Source organism: Urocitellus parryii, chromosome 14, assembly GCF_045843805.1.
Source record: "Urocitellus parryii isolate mUroPar1 chromosome 14, mUroPar1.hap1, whole genome shotgun sequence".
In the NCBI taxonomy this organism is placed as follows: Eukaryota; Metazoa; Chordata; class Mammalia; order Rodentia; family Sciuridae; genus Urocitellus; species Urocitellus parryii.
Genome location: NC_135544.1, coordinates 29,016,277 through 29,031,986, shown reverse-complemented (window position 1 = coordinate 29,031,986; position 15,710 = coordinate 29,016,277). Strand labels below are relative to the sequence as shown.

Genomic DNA, 15,710 nt, shown 5'->3' with positions numbered 1-15,710 from the left:
TGCTACATCAATCAATAGATGTTCCAAGGTTACACCTAGAGATGCCTGTTTAAGTCCTAAATATTCCATCTGCAAAAGTTGTCTTAGAAAAAAACAAGTTTTTCCAGGATATTTTAGGTTTTTATTTTTTTCCCTTTCTCCCCACACCCACACCCCCTTCCCCAAAAAATAAACAGGGTCACCCTTGAATCCCAGGCAGGGGAATGTGCGTCTGTGTAACACGAAGACCATCCACCTTTCACAGGCAATCTGTTACCAGACCCCTGTCTGCACCTGTCCTGAACCACCAGAAAGCGCCCGCAGCTTCGTTCAAATGTTACTTGCAGTCGATTTGGAAACTAATAAATGACTGCAGGCTTGACAGCAACCTTGGTGATTCCTGAAAATTCACAACAGGAAATGTAACTATCCTCCACCCTCGCGAGCCATTCATCAAAAGCAGACCAAGTCACAGCCACAGGGAGGCCACTGGCAGAAGCCAAGGGCCAGCAGCACTTTTCCTCATCTAGACAGAGGCTGCATTTTCTTAGTCCATAACCAAAGACAAGGAGCACTACCCAGTGCCCACACTGGAACGACGGTAAAGGCGGAGGGAGCGGGTACTATGTCCCCAAGTTTCAAACACTACCGGGTTTGAAAGGAGTGAAATCCACCCCGCTAATATATAGCAACCTCGACTGCCAGTCCCAGGAGTCACATTTACAGCCGATCACCAAGGGTCCAGCCTCCACCGGCTGACCCGGGCGTCTCACCTGGTGCCGGCACACAGTCCTCGCTCCCGGCTCGGGCTGCCAGCCCTCCTTCCTTCCCTTTCCTCCTTCTAAGGGGCGAGAGGGTGAGGGTGGCAAACGCACCAAGACCTGGGGCCAACGGGAGACGCGGCCGCGTCCCGGGGAGGGGATGAGTTACACCCAAACCCTTCGCACTTGGAAAGGCTCTCGGAGCGGCTCTCGGGTGCCGGCCCCCAGGCCGTGCAGCTGGGAGCGGGCAGGCGCCGCGATTGGCCGCGGCCGGCATCGCTCGGTGGGCGAGCCCGGCCGGCGAGGCGGAAAGGAAGTGGCGGCCGCGGCTTTGGACCAACCATGTTCGGCCGGCGGGCGAATGTCACCCGGCGCCCAGAGGGGGTCGGAGGGCACGGGGCGGGCACTCACGTCCCCACCCCGCCGCAGCCGCCCGCGCCCCAGGACCCCGAGGGGACGCTGGCCCCGTGCCTGCCCGCAGGGCGCCACTTGGTCCCCGGAGGCTCCCCGCCCCCACCTCACCCGCTCCGTAGCCGAGGCGGGTCAGGCCCAGCGCGCGAGGCCGGCCCGGGGGCGCCTGCGGGGACCCGCAGGCGCCGGGCGCTAGGCCGCGGCCGGGGCAGATGACCCCTCGGCGCAGCGCGCTCCCGGGACGCGCCGCCCGAACCCCTCGCGCCCCGGGACAAGTGCAATGACAAAGCCCTAGAGCCAGGCCGGACGCCGGCCGGCGGGAAGGAGAACGCGACGTCCCTCCCGAGTGGCGGCGGCCCAGCCCCCAGGAAGCCGGGCGCGTCGGCCAGGCCCGGCGCCCAGCCCCGCGCGGAGCCCGCCCGCCGGCTCCAGCAGCTGCCACCGGACGCCAGCGACCCTACCCTGAGCCCCACGAGCGTGGGAGCCCTGGGACCGCCTCGAGGCGACCCATTAAGTTTCCTTTGGCCGCGGCGGGAGGCGCCCCTCCCGGCCCCGGCGCGGGCAGCAGGCGGCGGCGGGTGCCTGCTTATTGACGCTGGGGACTGCCTGGAGAGAGGCGCCGCGGCTGGGCACCGGGAGGGACCCGCTCTCCTTCTTGGGATCTGGTGGCGGCGGTGGCTGTAAACACACACAAACACACACAATTTTGTTTTAAATGAGGCCCGACTCCTGCGGACATGTACCCACACACATGACACCTGGGGCGCAGAATCACACAGAGCAGGTCTGTGTCCATGGAGCCACCTCTCCGCATCTGCAAATCCAAAAGTGAAATTAAACCTCCACCAACCTCCTCCTCCTCCTCCTCCTCCCTCTCTACCTCCTCCTCCTCCTCCTTCTCCTTGCAGCCTCAGCAGCCCCAGTAGCAGCAGCAACAGCAGCAGAACCTGCTTCCCCTAAAATCAGATGATCCATAATTGCGCCGACTGTTCCTCCAAAAATCGGTATTAATATTTATGAACCTCGGCATTTTCCGTCTGCAAAACATCGTGTCAAAGCATCAGGTCACGCATACACACACAGCTCTTTCCAGTCCCCATAAACATGCCCTCGAGAGAAACACACGCACAGTCACAACTATTATTTGAAAAATGTTACCTCTCAGTGTGCTTTTTCACGCTACCAATACAATTCCGCAAGGTATAAGTGTTGCTAGGGTGTGTGAAATGGAAATGAAAGCCCGTCAGTTGAATAATCGCAGGAGCAAAACTAAAAGTTACTCCCCGGCTTGCCTGAGAACAGTCCAGATCGAAAGCAAAACAAGGAGAGGAAACTGCGAAGAGCTGAGGCTGGAAATCCCCCCACCCCCCGCCCTCCTCCCTGCCTCGCTCCCTCCCTCGCCTCGCCTCCCCCTCCGCCCTCCTCCCTCCGCCCTTCCTCCCCAGTGTTTGTTTCAAGCTTGTGCAACCGGGAGGTGGAGGCAGAGGGAGGGCGCGAGCGGCCTGGCCGCGAGGTGCGGAAGTTCGCCGCCTCTGTTCATTGGCAGGCAGAGCCGCTTTCATCATTTCTCAGAAAAGTCAATTTCATTTTCACTTCCCCACGGCGCGGCAGCCCGAGCAACAAGCGGCGGCGCGGGAGTCTGTGGCTCGCGCACTGGGGCGCACTACCCCGCGAGTGAGGGCTCCGGGTGGCGGGCGCAGGCTTGGGCTCGGGCCAGAAGCCAGTGGCACTAGAGAAGGAAGGGAGGTGCCAGGCTCTCCATCTAAAGAGTCACCTGAAGGTAGGGGAGGAGGGCACCTGGGGAAGCCAAGGGTCTCTAACCATCCTGTTAGTACTTAACTGCTGCTTAGAACCGCTGTTCTGGAGTGAATGAAAACTCTTCTTGAAACACTGTTCTCCCCAAAGGAATGAAAGGAAGAACCTCCCTGAAAAGAGTGTTTCTTGTGTCTTTCTTTACCTTTTAGGAAACTTTTTCAGTGATTGAGAGAGTAAGTGGTTTAAGGACCAGCCCTCTCTGCCACCACCTCTGTTTGGGAGGTAGGACGATCCTGAAGGCCTTGCACTAGTAAGTGACATCTGTGCAGGCGAGTGGTCCCCTATGCCACAGAAGTTCTATTAGTGCTGGATGAGTCCGGCCGGGGGGGGGGGGGGGGGGGGTGAGTTACTTTTACTTGATCAATGCCTTGATCTATTGGTTTTGGTCTGGAGGGAAGTTTTCTACTGTAGCACTTCCATCCAAGTTCGGATTTGGCTTCCCAAACGTAACTAGTTGGGCATCTTCGGCCTGCTTTCCATACTGTACAATTGGAGATAAAAGAGAGAAAGCAAGAATACAGATACTTGCCTGTGACAGGTGCAGCAGCTGTCACCTGTTAGCTGAAACTAGTACAGTTCACTTGGGACCGAACCCTTTTTGGTGACTTACTTTAAAGGATTTACATTTAGTTATAAAAGCCCTTTCCTGGGAGGTCACAGCCATCTATGTAAACATTTCCTAAAAAAAAATAACTCCACCACCACTCTTTGTCACAGAAATACTGAATTCTACTAACTGGAAAAAGGAAAGTTTCCAAATATGCATGTGTGGCAAGGAAATAGCTGAAGGTTTCAAAGTCTATCTTATGGCCATGGTCTCAAAAATAGATCTCACATAGGCACTTATTCTTTATTCCTTCTATAATAACACTTGCTCTCATAGTTCATGCATCAATCACCATAACTATGTGTAATCTGTAGGACACTTAACACTAGTAGTCATTAGTCATTCTTTTTCTTTCTTTTCTTCTGTACCAAAATTATTGCCTATTTTCCCCAGAGGAAAAGGGCAGCGGAGAAGAAGGGAAGATGTGCCTGTTGTAAACACAATCTTTTCCTTGTTTCAATAAAGGGCACTCCCCTACTTATGGTCTTTGATAAGCATAAAGAAGTTGCTCACAGACTCCCCCAACACACACCAGATGTTCTTGATGTTTTCCTTCCCATAATATACATCCAATCAGCTGTATTCGTAATATACACCCAATCAGTCATATCCTATTGACCTGTTGATGCTATGCCCACTTTTCTGCGCCCAGCCTGCCCCTGAGGAACTGCCATGAGTTGTTGCAGTTCCTGGGAACCATGCCTCCTGTCTTTCTCCTTGGACTCCTCCTGGCCTGCAGCCATTCTGTTTCCCAAGTTAAGTAGAAAGTCAACTTCAGTAGGCAACCCTTATCGGGGTACCCTCTTGCCCCTGCAAGAGTTCTGTTTCTGTTCTTCACACTTGAATAAAGCCTACCTCTTTGACTGTTGAAAAAAAAAAATGAGGAGGAAGGAAGGAAGAGAAGGAGAAAGAAAGGAAGATAAACTTAGGTAAAGCCCAATTCCAGCTCTCTCTTTGCCCCTTAAAAAACCTCTCAGCAGCTCTCAGAATAAAGCTGTATTATTTGACAAGACACATAAAGTCCATTGTAATCTGGTGGCAGACGACTTCTACAGTCTCATCCCCTGCCATTGCACCCTGCGCAAACCCCTCACTTGCCAAACCAGCTGCTTTCCTGTTTGTGAAAGAGCAGAGCCATTCTCCATTCTTTGTTTTGTCTTTAGCTTGGGACCTGGCACATAGGTACTCAACTTCTAGAGAGTACATAATTATTTGCTCTTTTCTTCAAGTTTTCATTAAATATTTTAGGCTTTATCTGAGAATTTGTTTTATATTTTAATAACTTTTTAATGGAAATGGAACTGGTATTTATTGTACAGAATTCAGAAAATTGTAGAGAAGTTGTAAGAAGAAAATAAGCCATCTAAGATCTCGCCAATTGGGAATAAATCTATTGATATTTGTACACATTTCCTACTAGTAATTTTTCTAAAGGGCCATTTCCTATTCTCATCTGCTCAGTCTCTCAGCATCATTTAATAATGCTGATTGTGCTTCCCATTCCCCGCAATGCTTATGTGACATCCTTCTGTCCTGTTTCTTGGCTGGCTCCTCTTTTGCTGCCAGCCCCCTAAATTATGGTGTTTCCAAGCATTCTATCCCCAACCCTCTTATTTTCTCATTCCACATGCTTTCTCTTTGGGCACTCTCATACACGCCCAAAGCTTCAAATGTGACTACCAACTGTCCCCAACTTAAAATCATTCTACTTATGATTTTTCAACCATATGATGGCAAGAAAATGATAAATATTCAGGAAAACCTAGCTTCAAATGCTGAATGTTGATCTTTTCCCAGACTAGCAATATGTGATATGCTTCTCTCAGCCAGCCCGAAATCCCAATCAACCACAAGATCACAAAGGGAAAGAATCAATTCCCTTTAGTGTACTGATTGTTAAGCTACTAAGTTTCCACAGGTTAGGTGTATCAAAAGCATTTTCAATATACAGTATTTTTAACCCATAATTTTATCAGGACATAACCGCATCATAAGTCAAGGAATATGGAGAGTATGGAGTATGGAGTATTTGGAGATGACTCCAAAATCTGGTGGATTTTTTGTTTTGCGATACTAGTGATTGAACCCAGCAGTGTTGTATCACCAAGTTTTATCCCCAGTCCTTTTCTCGTTTTTTATTTTGAGAGAGGTTCTCGCTAAATTGTCCAGGCTGGCCTTGAGCTGAAAATCCTCCTGCCTCAGCCTCCCAACTACCTGGGATTACAAGCCATGTACCACTTTGCCTGGCTAAAATCTAGTTCTGAGTTCTGAATTCTGGACACACAGTACTGCCTAGACATTTCTCAGGTGCAAAAAATTATACATGTCTAAAACTAAATTCCTAACATCTTTCCCCATAACCTTATTTTTGTCACTTCGCTAACTAGCCAGGAAACTGGGAGATTTCACAGACTCCTTGCTTCCCAAGCCCCTGGAGCTCCCTGAAGTATGGGTATTGCTTGCAATTTCCTAGGCCCCTAAACTCTTAAAAATAGAATGAATTTCATTCTGTTCTTATACCCTTGATGACATGTCTCCGCAAACCAAAGGTGTAAATATGACCCCAAACATCCACTGGTATTGATATATATAGTAAAGAACTATTTCTTAGCTCTTTGATGAGATGCACAGAGTCCTAAATGTCTATGGTAAAAAGATCAAAATATAAACTTCTGAAGTGTAGGGGGGGGAAGCACATTTGTCCCTCAAAAATGTATGAACAAGGACCTTAGTCTTTATAATATAAACACTGTCATTTGAGCAGTCTTATATAGTGAAATTAGAATGCTCTCATGAGTACAGCATGTTATATCTCACCCGTGAAATGGAACATTCTAAGAGACCTACCCAGATATGTTAAGACTAATTTCTTTTCAGGGAAGTTGGGTAAGAACTATGATCACTTGAACAGGGTAGTGATATCTCTCTCATGAGTAGATCTTAAAATGAAGAAATGTAAAGATAAACTCAGTGAACTTTAAAAATGGGCTTTAAAATAGTTATTTTTCTAATAATAATAGTTGAATAAAAGAATCATTCAAGTAGCAAACATTTGCTGAGTGCCCATGAAAAATTGCTGCCTTCCAAGAGGTTCTTTTTACCGTCTAGTCAATTGACATGTTAACCTCCATTGCATCATCCCAGGAGTGGCCCAGACATCACCGCCACTTAAAATCATAGCCTTTGGAACTGTACGTTAAAGTCAAGAAGGTGTAATATGATGGCACAATACTGAAGTGCCAGTATTTACAGCTGTGATTAAATCAGGGACCCACATTAGTCAGCTGCTGCTCCAGTTTTCCCTGTGATACCACTGGTACCACTTCTGTCCTGGCCACTGGGCTCTACTCCATGGTGCTATATTTCTCAGGACCATAAGATCATGGAAAATGTGTTTTTCACACTGTATCAGAGCAGTTGACCAATAGAGAATCACAGGTAATGGTCCTGCATTGCAAGGAACATTATTGTGAAATCCAAATTTGAATAAAAAATAGAGCCAAGTGAAATTCTAATTGAGGCAGTAGAATGGTGAAGTTGAAAAAGCCTTCAGTCAACGTTCAAGCATCACTGGCATCAAGTTGCAGAAATTCTTGAGCATGTTTGACCATTACTTCATTTAATGGTTCCTTCCATTTTACTAGGAACTTGAAATGAGGATTATTTTGATGCAATTATTCTCTGAAAATCATGACTTTAAAATTGAGTAATATATTACCCAATCCTTAGTAATAAATATTCATTTTGTCCTGTTCTCCTCCAGGAAAGAAAAACACACACTCTAAAATTGCCAAGATTTCATTATTTATCTGTGGTATGTCTGCATGTGGTTGTGGTGGTGGGCAGAGGGAAGGGGGGATATGATCGTTTTTCCGGTCCAAAGGGAAGACTTTCTACTTGGAAAGCTTCATGAATTGTTTTTTGGCGTAATTTCCCAAATGGCTATGAAACAGTCCTTTTCTCTGTAGTAACAAACTATAAAGTACTGCTTTTACCTTTAAAGATAAATGGAGAAAGTGTCTATCACTTTCTCTTGAAGTTCTTGAGTAAGGACTTATAGGACTTGAGAAAATACTTTCAACTATTAGAGATACAAATTTCAAATATATAAACCTAAATTCAAACAAACCCACTGGATCCACTGGTCGCCATATATTTGAAGAATTTGTCAGCTTTCCAGCCACAGCTTAGGAAGCTTGAGGCTTTTGCTGTTTTCTTCTTCCCCAAACTTTGTAGCATTTTGAATGGTACACCTTTATTCTCTTTGCAAATATTTAAAAATTTGCCAATCAGCAAGGCAGATGTGGCATAAAACAAAGGACTGAGAATATTTTTAAGTTCTCTTGCATCCTCAAAGTGTCTCCAACTAAATCCCAAATGTGCATGACAATCTACACACTGTGCTCAGAGCTGCCATTCATCTTTGATGTCTCTTTGCACATCCTTTCCCACCATGATGCATGCAGATACCTTGAGAGCGGCTATGAGACCAGAGGCAAGAACAAGACAGAACCTCTGATTCTCCTGCAGCTTTTATCTAGTGGGGGTGATAACAAGCAAGCCAATAAAATAATTACAGATTTGTATTTGAGTTCTGATACTGGGCAATCGAGGGTTCCTCTAAAGAAGTGTTTTAAGCCACAACTTGAGGAAGAGAAGTTTGGAATTAGTTTCCTAGGCTGCTATCACAAAGTTCCACAAACTGAGTGGCTTAAATTAGCAGAAATGTACTGTCTTTATCAGAGGGTAGAAGTAGAGGCCCAAGTTGTCCAGCAAGCTGAAGGGGAGAATCTGTTTTGTGCCTCCTGGCTTCTGCTGATTTGCTTGGGTGTTCTCTGGCTTCCAAATCCATCACTTTCTATCTTGCCTTGATGTCCACAGAGTGTTCTCCCTATATGTTGTGCATGTCCAAATATCCCCTCCCATTTTTAAGGACAGGTACTATAATGGTCACCTTGAATTAGGAGCTCACACAATTCCCGTATGACCTGATCTTAACTCAGCACATCTACACTGACCTTTTGTTTCCCCAATAAGGTCTTGGAGGTTAGGGCTTCAACATATGAATTTTGGGGAGGGGAATACAGTTTAACCCATAACCAGTACCCAGTATGCAATGCAATATCCAAGAGAAGAGAGTGGGGATGGATTCCCTAAAAAGCAAAAGTGTATGGGCATAATCTGGGAACTGACAGAAAGCAAGTGTGACTTCAGAATTGAGTGTGAGGGTAAGGAGGACATGGAATGTGGGGGACAGGTGGGCAGGGGTTAGAGCAAAGAGTTTGAATTTTGTTCTACAAGGAGTGGGAAGATTGTGAAGGGTTCTAACAGGACACACCTGTGGTTTTAAATGATCACACTATAAATTTCCCCAGCTGTCTCCTCAACATCAATGAAATGCAAGTATTCCATAGTTTGTTGACTTTTTTAGAGGAATTTGTAACGTTTATTCACTTTCTCTCCATTCATTATATGACGAATTTGCCAAGAAACAGAGCAGTTTTTATATTCAGTCTTTTTTATTCTATTTTTGAATTCTTAAGTCAAAATATTCTTTCTCCTTTATCTCTGATTTCTGTCTCTACAAATAAATCAAGTTAATCGATTTAATTAATGTCTTTTTATATCCCTTTAAAAGAAAAGACACTTTCCCTTTAAAAGAAAGAAGATATATTCAGCTGTGAATTTCAGACACACACTATTTTCTTCACACTGTTTTGGGTGAACAGTGATGATTTTCAGAGATTGTATAACCACAAAACCAACATTTGTTCCAAAATTATAATTTCAAATACATTTCACTTTTTATTTTTTTAAGTTTTTTTATACCTTTATTTTATTTATTTATTTTTTTATGTGGTGCTGAGGGTCAAACCCAGGGCCTTGCACACTGAGCCAAAACCCCAGCACCGTCACTTTTTTGCTTCTAAAATTTCAGATTATTTTTAACTGGAAGAAACTCCTTATGTGATAGTTCTCTAAAACTGACTTTTTGTTGGCCAATAAGTAAAAGTAAAATTTCGCGATTTGCCTAAATGTTTTGTAATTTGAAAGTAAATATTAGTTTAAATAGCCTGTCTCGCACTTTTTCAACTTCAAACTGTGGATCTTGGCTTCAGGCTTTGCTCCTTTCCAAACAAAGAGGATCCACTTTTTTCTCTTTTAAATAGTGAACTTCTGAGTGAGATGTCATTTGGGAGAAAATAATCCGTTACTTAAAAATTAAAATAAAAAACAGAAAAAAAGATCAAAGCCACTAATACCATTAGTTTTACTTTAATTTCAGATCATTGGAGACAAAGAAAACGCAAACGGCCATGCTTCAAACATCATAAGAACTCAGAGGGCTGGGCTGAGTAGCGCACACCTGTAATCCCAGAGGCTGAGACAGAAGGATCATGAGTTCAAAGCCAGCCTCAGAAAAAGCCAGGCATTTAGCAACTCAGTGAGACCCTGTCTCTAAATAAAATCCAAAGAAGGGCTGAGGATGTAGCTCCTGACTAAGAGCCCCTGGGTTCAATCCCCGGTACCAAAATAATAATAATAACAATTCAGAGAAGAAAATGTGTAGATCAGGCAACCCCAGGTTATGCAAGCATCTTCAGGTGAACAAATTCACATTGGGTAAGCTAGGCAGCCCAATCAGCCACATCAGAGATGCCCGCCTTATGGGCCCATCATCAATGCGCAAATTGTCTCCATGTTTCTCATTTTTACTTCCAATCTCGAGAACTTTTCATCTTTTCGGTGATGTAAAACCAGAGCTATGGCTATGCATTTCATAATATATGCAGTTAATGTTCAACCCTTTTGACCTTTTCTGACAAACTTTTTTCCCTGATTGAGAAGCTGGAGAAACACCTGTTACCTGTTACCTCTCACAATGCTTGTTTATGTTTATAACTGATCACATCTATACTTCATATTTGTGGGTATTTTTGCTTATTATGAACCTAAATATGAGAGTGGGAAACACTTATGCTATGCTTAGAGGATAAAAGAAAAATAATTTTTTTTTTTTTTTTTTTTTTTTTGGTACTGGGGATTGAACTCAGGGGCACTCAATTACTGAGCCACTTCCCCAGCCCTATTTCGAATTTTATTTAGAGACAGGGTCTCACTGAGTTACTTAGGACCTCACCATTGCTGAGCCATCCTCCTGTTTCGGCCTCCCTAGCTACTGGAATTACAGGCATGTGCCACGATGCCCAGCAAAAAATAAAATTTAATATGTACAGTATGAGCACCGCAAAGATGATCACACATAAAACTAAAAGGAAGTACATCAAAATAAAAACAGTGGTTGTCTTTGAGTGATAGGACTATGATGATGGGTTTTTGTTTGTTTGTTGTTGTTTTTTCCCCCTATTGAAAAATTAACATTTTTGAGAGTGGCTTTTATTTTTATCAGTGTGAAATTTTAGATAATTTTATAGGTGGGCTCAGAAACATACTTACCTTATGATTTTTATGTAAATTGATTGGAACTTTTACCTGGTTTTCCCACAGTGTTTCAAAAAAGAAAGCACTGAATTCCATATCCAAGATATTTTAAACCATAGTCTGAAGAATTTAAAATTTTTATATCTTCAAGTTACATAGAAGATAATTTTTCCTTATAAATGCTACACAGTTTCTCCTAGTCTTTTATCAAAACACTTATTTTTCCAAAGGATTTGGTCTTATCATAACAGTTCAAATATAGTCTCTCCAAAAGGACATATAACATACAAGAATGAGATTTCTATCATTCAGTGCTCCAAAATAGTCAAAAAAGATTAAGAACTCAAAGAAATATGGAACAACTATGAATCTTTTCTAATTGTAAATTTCATCTTGCTTATATGCAAATTTCAGTGCCCATATTATTAATGACAAATTCAAGTTCTTAGACATCAAACATGAATGAGGACTCAGAAAAAAATATAAACCTTTATGTTAAGCTCATTATTTTTGCTTTCTTTCTGGCATTTTCATAGTTAATCATCATATTGCACGTTCAGTTTCCATATATGACCAGATTAGCAGAAAGGAAGATAATAACATCTCACTTGAGGGCAATTAGGACAAGGGTTTCCCTCCCTTCCTCTGTTTGTCTCTTATCTCTCTTTCTCCCTCCCTCTTTCCCTCTCTCCCTCTCTCCCTCTCTCCCTCTCCCCCCTTCCCCCCCACCATGTACACACACACACAAATACAATGCAAACACACACATACTCTAGAGGAGGGTTTCCTGTACCCAGATCCTCATTTGAAATTCAGGACATTTTTTGTTTTACAGGAAATAATAAGAAACACTAATAATAAGTATATAGTTTTTCATTCTGGATCAAAAATAAAAGCTTGTGGGCTGAACTGGAAATACACCATTTTATTACATTGTGTACATGGTAAATTTTCATTCCCCATCTAAACAGCTATTTTCAGAAGAAACTGAAAGCACAGGGGATGTGTGGGCATGAGGCTGCTGCCCCTAGCAGGGCTATGCTCATAATTTTGGAGAAAAGAATGGGGGGGAAGTCTTCTGATTCCTAATCTCAAGGCACTTACAAGAGTACATTGGGAGACAGAATCCATCATGAAACATCGTTACCACAAGAGAGAAATGGTGTGGAGCCCCACTCCCAGGTAATACTTTCATGTATTCATCTGCTCATTTGCCTGTCTCTTGTCTGTGTTTTTTATTCTGTTTTGTATAATTTAGATGATATTTTTCTAAAATTAATAACGCATGATTACAGCAGAACATTAGAACACTACAGACTTATCCATAGAAATAAAATTACTCAAAACAACCCAAATTTCTATCAGTACTGAAGGAGTGAATAAACTGTGGTTGATGTATTCTGTGGGATATTAATAGCTGTCAAAAAAAAAAAAGAACAAATGAAAGTATTTGTTCATCTGGAAAGGATGGTGCACACCAGGATGTATGATAAAGAATGAAAATCAAGATACAAAGACATTTTCATATCATAATCTTTTATGCAAACACAACAGTGACTTGCCCAAAAAAGTTTGAATTTAAAAGGATAAGAGTATGCATACCAAGCTGTTAACATTGATTTACCTGTGTGTTTTGAGAAAAGAATGATGATTTTAAAACAAAATGAGGATATGGAAAGGCAAAGAAAATTAAAAAGAAAAATAAGAACCACTTTCATTTCTGATTTCTGTTTTATTGTATTAGGAAATCTGTGTGTGTGTGTGTGTGTGTGTGTGTGTGTGTGTGTGTGAGCTTCCTCTAGGTAATTAATTATAAGTACGTATTTCTTGATTACCCAATACGTTTATATCACTTCCAGGACCTTCTGGCAGGAGTCTTTCAACCCAGAGTCACCCAAGAAACTCACCTGGCCACTTTTAAATAGGCAGCTATTTCAGTTCCCTGTGAGAGCTGCCTGCTATCCCTGGAGAAGGGCCCATCTTAGCCCTTTGCTCATATCTCCCCAGCCCAAGGGATAAGAGTTTCCTAAACTAAAAACAATGAGGGTTAAAGCTTATTCCCTTCATGCCAGCCTGAGTCCTGTCCCCACTCTCAAGGTTCTCTTCCAGTACTAATGAGTTCTCCTACATGGCCTTGAAGGACCATCATGGCTTCCTTCTGGGCACCCTGATGTACTCACTGGAAGGAAGCAAGCTGTTGATGGGGTCCAGTCCCTGAGCCCACTTTGACCACAAAGTGCTGAGTGTATTTCTTCCCAACACTACTTGTAAATCCACAGCACTGGTGTGGAGGCACTGGGGAAAGTGGATGCTTTCATCCAGTTTCCTCTGCACCTCTCCGGAACAGTTATTCACCAGGATGGACGTACATTGCATCCATATGGCACTCGTCAGTCACACACAAAGCTAAACAATTCCAGATAGTGTTCTGATTTGTGGCCCCCAAGGGTTCATGGTCTCCAGTGTGGCAGTTTTGAGGTGGTGGAGTCTTGTAGAAGGTGACTAGGTCCTTGGGCGTGCCACCTTCAGAAGGGGTTCCTATAGTTTTCTTGGGACCCTGGTTAGTTCCCCACAACAAAACAAGGTTGTTATTAAAAAATAAAAAAAGGCAAGGAGGGGGTTGTCATTTAAAAAATAATAAGTCTGGTTCCTGAATCCATCTGGTTTCCTGTCCTGCCATGTGATCTCTCCCTCTTACATGTGTTCCCATCATGATGCTATCTACCATATTGTTATATAGCCAAAAGACGCTCACCAGAACCAAGCAGATGCTGGTGCCATGCTTTGAATATCCCAAACTGTGAGCTAAATAGACCTGTTTTCTTTATAAAGTACCGAGTGTCAGGTATTCTGTTAACAATATCAAAAAAACATATTAATACAGATAGTAAACAATGACACACATCACAATACCAAACCTCAAAATATATTAGAGATAAATGCACTAATAAAATGAGAATAAATAAACAACAACAACAAAAAAATGACACATACCAAGGACTACTAAAGGAAAAGCTTAGAAGGCTTCTAGGAGGTAGTAGGATTTGAGCTCTGCTTTTAGGAATAGGTTAAAAATAAATAGAGGGATTAAAAATAGATTTATATGTGTAGATTATCAATTATTAATATTTAGTCTTTAAAAGCCTCGATAGAAGCTTTCAGACTTAAACATCCACTCACCCCACAGAAAGCACCAATCTGATGAATTCACTTGTCCCATAGTCTAATCCAGTTCTGTGTAGATCAAAGGGATTTTGTTAAATTATATATTCCAGGTATTGGTTGAGTTATAAAGCTAGTTTTTTCAACTAAAAATTGAGGTTGTGACTGGGAAATGCTAGAACCAACATGTGGAAGAAATATTTACATTTAATCAGCTCTCAAAATAGTTCTTTAGACTCTGAAACTATAGACTGAAAACTGTTTCTTGTGACACTTGTACTGATTCCTGAGGAATGAAAGAGTAACCGTACAGTCAGCAGATAAGTGCCTGCAGACAGGAACTCCCTGGACCCTCTTAGGGCATTCCTTAGTAGACAGGCTGAGATGATGACAGTGGTGGACTGTCACTGTCACATTCAGGATGAACCAAAGAGCCTCAAGTCATTTGTTAATGCAACATTTCCCTCACAGGTTGCTTTAACTACATGGCTGTGTCTATTCTGTAATAGCAAACATTTGGTGAAAACTAAAGAAAATATCCAGACGTTTAGCTTGTGGTCATGCAGGCAGAACACCTGGGTACCAAAACACTATTTTACCCAGATGCTTGGTAGTATGTGCCTGTAGCCCAGCTCCTGTTCTGCTCTGGCTCAGGCTTTGAAAGGTGCCAAGGTCCCCATGATGGCTTCATAGTAAAGGCTTCTGTCTGTCAGTGTGAGGACAGAATGTCTGGTGTGACCCCTGGGCTGCCCTCTACCTGGAGTTGTGTATTTCTGTGCTGTTTGTACAAATAAATCTAAGGCAGTGGGTCGGGGGTACTAAATCTGTTTCCAGAGCAGCAATCAGTTCAGTGACTTTGACATCTTGCTAAAACTTAAAACCGTAGAAAAAAATGTAGCTATTTCGCATGGCCCAACAAAAATGAATCAATTGTATATATTCATACTCTAATACTATATATGTGTATATAGAAACATACATACACACATATATACAGAGAGAAGGAGAGATTTATTACAGGTATTAGCTCATGTGATGATTGAGGCCAAGAAGTCCCACCATCTGAAGTCTACAAGGAAAGCCAGTGGTATAAATCAGTCCAAGTGTAAAGGCCTGAGAAATTGGCAAGATGATTACATAAGTCCTAGTCTGATTCTAAAGGCTCAAGAACTAGGATCACTGATGCCCAGAGCAAGAAAAGATAAATGTCCTAAATTGGGCAGAGAAAAGGAATTTACCCTTTGTCTTTATATTCTGTTCTGGCCCTTCCTCTATAGATTAGATATGTGCCCCTACACTGGTGAGGGCTCATCTTCTTTATTTAATCTACCAATTCAAATGCTAATCTCTTTCAAAAACATCATCATCATAAATACACTCAGAAATAATGCATTACTAGTTATCTGGGCCTCCCTTAGCCCTGTCAAGTTGACACACAAAATTAGCCATCATAGGGGCTGAGGTTGTAGCTCAGGGGTAGAGCGCTCACCTAGCACGCGTGCGGCACTAGGTTCGATCCTCAGCACTACATA

The 15,710-nt window shown here is 43.0% G+C and overlaps 1 protein-coding gene across 5 annotated transcripts in view; it reads right to left on the bottom strand.

Moving 5' to 3' along the window:
• Positions 1–2,493, bottom strand: part of Irf2 (interferon regulatory factor 2) — an 86,724-nt gene extending 84,231 nt beyond the window's left edge. For 2 of the 5 annotated variants that reach the window (XM_026400601.2, XM_026400602.2), the window contains exon 1: positions 1,899–1,962. In XM_026400601.2, coding sequence (XP_026256386.1) covers positions 1,899–1,904 — 6 coding nt within the window. In that variant the 5' untranslated portion in view covers positions 1,905–1,962. Of the gene's footprint in view, positions 1–752; positions 1,002–1,898; positions 1,963–2,309 lie in introns of those variants that run through there. The other 3 variants (XM_026400603.2, XM_026400605.2, XM_026400604.2) reach the window with 3 other exon arrangements.
• Between the last annotated feature and the right edge of the window lie 13,217 nt (positions 2,494–15,710).